At 46.5% G+C, this 6,005-nt stretch overlaps 1 protein-coding gene across 1 annotated transcript; it reads right to left on the bottom strand.

Annotated features, from left to right (window-relative positions):
- Positions 1-1,348: 1,348 nt before the first annotated feature.
- On the bottom strand, positions 1,349-5,727 carry LOC127306947 (expansin-B16). Its single transcript, XM_051337649.2, has 4 exons — positions 5,390-5,727; positions 3,713-4,019; positions 3,106-3,235; positions 1,349-1,850 (listed from the first exon to the last, which is right to left on the bottom strand). Exons 1-4 carry the CDS (start codon positions 5,559-5,561, stop codon positions 1,656-1,658), a joined length of 804 nt encoding a protein of 267 aa, XP_051193609.1. The 5' UTR covers positions 5,562-5,727; the 3' UTR covers positions 1,349-1,655.
- Between the last annotated feature and the right edge of the window lie 278 nt (positions 5,728-6,005).

Genomic DNA, 6,005 nt, shown 5'->3' with positions numbered 1-6,005 from the left:
CTGCATCTTAGGTGTGAAGGTTAATCGAACACCTTGGAAACTCCATATGCTAGTGTGGGCCCCAATCAAAGCGCAACAAACTTTCTGGCCCCACACTCACAATAGGGAATCACCAAGGTGTTTGTGTTGGGATTTGTGCATGGAAAACAAAAAAAAAATCGGCATACATGTACCACCCAAGATCTATCTACTGAGATACAATAACGATATGAATATAGACATAAACTTACCGAGTAATTTTCGGAATGCTCGACGAAGATTCTCTACATGATGATCAAGCCATTGTCTCAATCTCCATCTCCATGGTGATCAAGCCATTGTCTTGGTCCGGCGTGCATTTGGTAAAATTCTTGCCCTGGTAGTATGCGTGTGGTGTTCACGACTGAACCTCTCTCCTAACGAGCATGTTCATACCGCCCGCGGTCTTTGGTCCGGCGTGTATTTGATAAAATCCTAGGCCTGGTAGTACGCGTGTGACGTTCACGACCGAACCTCTCTCCTAATGGGCATATTCGTACCACATCGATCTATACCCCAGCCTACCAGCCCGACACATAGTGTCCGACGTCGCGTTAATGATGCGTCTCGCCTTCCACGCGCCTGCGCTGGTGGGCAGCGTCGCAACGGCTTCAATGATGAGGACGACGAAGAGGACGAGTACGAGTATGCCAATGACGACGATGAGGACGCTGGCGAAGACGACGACGCGGAGGTCGAGGCTGAGGACGCCGACGAGGCCGAGGACGCAAAATTTATTATGTGTGGGGACACCCCTAGACGCAAACGGACGCGCGATCAATTTCGACTATTTAACTCGACTCGAAATGAAAGTAAACGGTCAGTTTTACCGTTTGATTTGCGTATGCCTGCTGAAGATGCCCTAAGCTAGGCAGAGGAGAGGGAGGCAGCGCAGGCTCTATGTTGTACCTTCTGCGCATAGCATTTAATGGTCTTTTGAAAATTGAATCAACATTAAATTTGTGGGAGGGCACAGGCTCTCTAACTAGTCGCTCCTGACGCCTGTATCTGACCTGCCCTGCACCTGCTTGTACGCTCTTGACGCCTGCATCTGACCTCTCCTGCACCTGATCGTACCATGCTTTGTGATGTGCATATCGTAAGTGTACATATCGACTCATTTACCAGCTGATTAGCTTCCAACCGTCGACTACTCTTCGCGCTGATCAGACGGTTCCTAGCCCCATGGGTATGTACCCCCATGGGTATCCACTTATTTCCCTGGGCGCGCAATATCAACACTCCAAGATTAACTTGCATCATGCATTCACACCTTAGTATCATGGTTACAGCACTCCAAGATTATCTTGCATTTGTTCAAAAAAAAAGATTATCTTGCATCATGCATTCACACCTTAGTATCATGGTTACAGAGATTACCCGCTCAAAAACTGACCCATCACGCTCTCTCTCCACTTTGGAGAGGGCTAATCAAGTCTAGTCTCCGAGTCTAAATACTACGGAGTATTATCTTAGACCACTATAAGACATAAGTAACTGGCATGCACATTCACAAGCGAATCGAATAAGGCTACATGATACAATGCAAGCCCAATAATCTACCACCGTGCTGACCGAACCTGGCACCGTGTTTTTTTTTTTTTTTTTTTTTGCGAAAGGCACCAGTGTTGGGTCTTCTATGCAAAGTTGAGGCGAGAGGTGTAGGTGGCCTTGGGAGTCCAGTTCCGAGGGATGACATCTTTGGCTGAGAGAGTCTTCTTGGTAGCCAGGGTCGTCAGTCTCACAGAGAACGGTCCCACCAGTGGGCCTGGTGTGAGGCTCCAGGTGGCACCCCATATGTGCTTCATGTCCTGCCACTGCGCTGAGTTCGCCTGCATGGTTGCATAGTGAAAATGCAAATTAGTGATTTCACATCCACAACAAAAACATGATGATTTGAGGCTTTTGGTGGCTAACAAAAATGTTAAGACTTAAAATGAACTCGGATAATATACTTCGGAGCAGTGGCGGATCTAGAAAATTTTCTTAGGGTGGAGCAACTAAAATAATCTAAGTACATATGAGCTATATTTTTTATAATTTTCTTTTTTCTCACTAAAAAGTATGCTATGATGAAATGTTAGGGTGGGGCATCCCCCACCCTAACACAAGCTGGCTCCGCCACTGCTTCGGAGCAATGGTGGCAATAATGCAGCGAGACTTTTGATCAGGGGAGGAGCCGCTTGGATGTAAAAATAAAATTAATATGCAATAAACCTAGAGAATTACTGCGTGCAACATGTAGCCCATGATCAGTGCAGCCCTCTGGCAAAAATCAGCACGCAATAGTGACGATGCTAGATAGCCTATGACTTGTGGAGTGTGGCGTCTTGGAGGCCGAACTACATGTAGTTCTTTATTTTCAAATACTCAAAATTTGTATTTCAATTATTTTTTTAAACGTGAAAAAAATCGTAGAGGTAGCCAATAATGTATGCTGCAATGGTGCAAAATCTTAATGCAAACTGATTTGTATTATATGCTACACGAAATTAACAAAACCTGGCAAGATTATTAGTTTTGAAATGTGTACTATTCAATATAAAATTTGCTAGAATTTGTTATTTTTGTGTAGCATAGATTATTAAGTAGTTTGTATTGGGATTTTGCACCATTGTACCATTGTAGTATATATCATTAGCTACTCTAGAATTTTGATTCGAATTTTTTAATATTTTAAAATATGAATTCTGAGTTTTTGAAAATAAAGGGCCACATGTAGCTCGGCCTTCGTTTGAAATTTTCCATGAGTTATGCACCCTGATCAAGTTTGGCCTAGCTTTGCTCCAAACACGCCAGGGAAGCTAGCTAGAACAGGGGCCTAGTTGCGCTCCATGATTTGCCTCCCTATCAATCCAGGAAACGACCATCTTTCATGTCCACTAGTCACATTGGAAAAGAGGACTCGGCTCACATGCAGATGCACTCACGCTCTGCTCACGTTTCTTACAGCAATCCGCCGTCGGTGAGAAGTGCAGTTATTCTGTGGGTTTTGATCCTACCGAAGGCAGCGGTAAAATGTACTCCTACAAAGGTGCATGATCAGGGCATGAAGAAACCGCGGAATATATATAGAGCTGTTCTTACTTGCTTGAGCTGCATGGAGCCAATGTCGCCGTCGCCATCCTCGAACTCCACCAGTAGCGAGAGCCAGAAGCTGGTGGAGCCCTCGACGACGCGGAAGGCGATGTTCTTCCCCCGGTACTTGCACGGCGTCCTGAAAATCAAACGAGACGCACGCCCCAAGTCAGTCAAACTGTAACTGTTTATCTATTCCATCCATCACACGCTATGAGCATGCCAATGTGAACTCTGCATGCAGCCCTTGTGTGCAGACAAGTGTGCGGCCATCTGTCTGCTAGCACATTGTGAAATGGAGAAGGCGTGACCACCGTCCGGGGACTCGATCGATCGGGACAAGAAAAGTGTTCCATGGCACGCCCAAGATCCAACCGCATGTGCACGGTGAACCCCGGCCATATGGTCCTCGATCGCTCGCTAGTAGCCAGATCTGACAGTGTTTCTTGAGCACTTGGACAACCTTTGTTTCTACTCTACTTCGTAGCAGGGCACTTCGGCCGGGAAAAATACAGAGATGCTTTTTGACAGAGTTCAAGTGGTTAAACCGTCAGACGGCAGGTGGTGCTAGATATAATCTATCTGCTAGCACTGTTGAACACCACCCGACGCTCACCTGCGGAACACCACGGAGATCTCGCCGCGGTCGCGCAGCTGACCGCCGTGGCCGGCGACGGCGAGCCTGCCGAAGGCGGCGCCGCTGAGGTCGAAGTGGGTGCGGCCCTGCGCGCAGTACCCGCCGGGGCACTCGTCGGTGATGATGACGGTCACCGCGCGGCGCGAGCAGACGCCGCGGTCGAGGCACCGCACCTTGTAGCAGGCGCCGCACCCCTCGCCGGCCTTGAACAGCACCGGGCTCACCGCTCCCACCCGGGCCTTCATCGGCGCCACGTCCACCAGCGACCCGTACCCGCACGCGCCGCCTGCAAACAAAACATACGGTTAGGCGCAAGGTGCATGGATAAACTTTTACAGCTCGAGTTTTACGGCTCAAAACAGGAGGACATGCATGCACGTGCGATCGACCGTGGTCCTAGCTAGAAGAGGAAGAAGTTGATCTACAGAAGAAACGTCGATCGATCCTGAGTGGCCAGATCTAGCAGCAACGGCAAAAGGACATTTGATCATTGAAATGCAAATGGCTGCATGTGCATACATCGTTAGACGTGCTAACTGAACTAGGCCAGCGTTAATAAAATAATAAGCGAGTGTGAAATGCTGCTGATACGTTTACACTGTATATATATCGCGGTGAATTAGCGAACCAGAGGTGCAATTAATTAATTAAGCCGGAAGTTGTGAGATCTCAGACATGCACCTTGGACACTTAGCACACAATAGTGCAAATGTTGACTCTTCAGTTTTTCTTAGGATAGGAGGGAAATTATTGTTCCTTTTTTTGAAAAAGATGTTGCGGATTTTTTCCAATTTAACTTTTAATCGGCAACATCTTTTTCGAGGCAGAGAAGTATTATTTACTTGCCTGGTTTCAGATTTTTTTTATTGTAGTTTTAGTTTCAATTTGAACTACAATCACAAAAGAATTTATGAATCGGTGAAAATAAGATTGGATAATATCTACTTAATGGCATACAGGAATCTTAGAGCTCCCGGCGCCTATTCCCTGAGACTAGTCACAATGCATAGTATCATATAGAAGTATCATGCATATGATACTACTACATGCTACTATCTCCACAATGCATGGTATCATATACTAGTATCATAGTCTCTATATATTAATTGTTTTGTAGAATCTCAATGCAAATATATGTACAAGATTTACTTGACATTAATTTTTCTAGTAGTATGTGCTATGATGTGGTATCTACCTATGATACTAGTATCCTCTCTCACATCCTTAATTGCACTGCCACATCAGCATTTTGCATGCATGGAATGCATGATACTACCTATGATACTCCCATTGTGGGTAGTCTGAAAGACACGTTCTTGTGACGCTGGGCCCGCTTAAATTCCTCGTGCCTAGGATGCATGCCGGATGTGGCGCCAAAAATATGCCAACGGCTAGAAGTATTTCAGCAGGAGTAAAAAACCTATAATAACCAAGTTAATATGTGGATTCAATGCATTACGTACCACATCCTAGTCCTAAAAGTAAGAGAGCAAAGCCCCCATCAATGGCGGAGCGCGCTCTAGAGGGACGTCAGAGGCTAGCTTCGGTTATAAGAAACCTTAAGCTCACATCAGGCTCTTCTCCAAGGATGCGAGCCACAGATATTGTGGTACACTGGTATAGCTAGACAGCTGGAGGTGGACATGAGGAGCTTACCATCGCTGCCGTCGCCCTCGGCGCTGCCGTACCACGTCGCGGTGGCCTGATGCCACTGCGGGTCGACCACCTGGTGCGCCGCTCCAGCGTCGCCGACGTCGAAGAGGAACGCAGCAGAAATGAGAGCAGCCAGGAGCAGAAAGGAGCTCGAAGAGGCAGCGCGGCCGGCCATTAATTGTGAAGGGCGCAGGGCTTCTTCCTAGCACCGAAAGATCAGTGTACCTTGTTCCTGCTGGGTCGATCGCCTACTCTCCTTTTAAGCCTTCGAGAAGCCCCAGCCCCCGATGCTAGCTCAGAGTGGCACGAAAGAGACACTCGGGATGCACGAGTACTGGCCACTAGGGTGGTGCCTGGATTTATAGATTTATCGCAAGTGGTTCTTCTCTAAACGTTATGCAAGTTATAACGTGCTAATAGCACGTTATTTTTCAAAATACCATTTTGCAGAAGAATAGAAAATTGATAGGTATATCATATATATCAAGGATTTCATCAGCTAAAACACTGGTCGGAGCAATACATGCATAACTAAATAACTAGTTTTGATTAGATTATATCAACCCGTTCCTTCTTCTCATAGAGACAAAACATGCCGGATGAAAACAAAAACTATGTA

Source organism: Lolium perenne, chromosome 6 (genome assembly GCF_019359855.2).
Source record: "Lolium perenne isolate Kyuss_39 chromosome 6, Kyuss_2.0, whole genome shotgun sequence".
NCBI lineage: Eukaryota > Viridiplantae > Streptophyta > Magnoliopsida > Poales > Poaceae > Lolium > Lolium perenne.
Note: the sequence above shows the minus strand (reverse complement) of the source record. Positions and strands in the feature narration are given on the sequence as shown.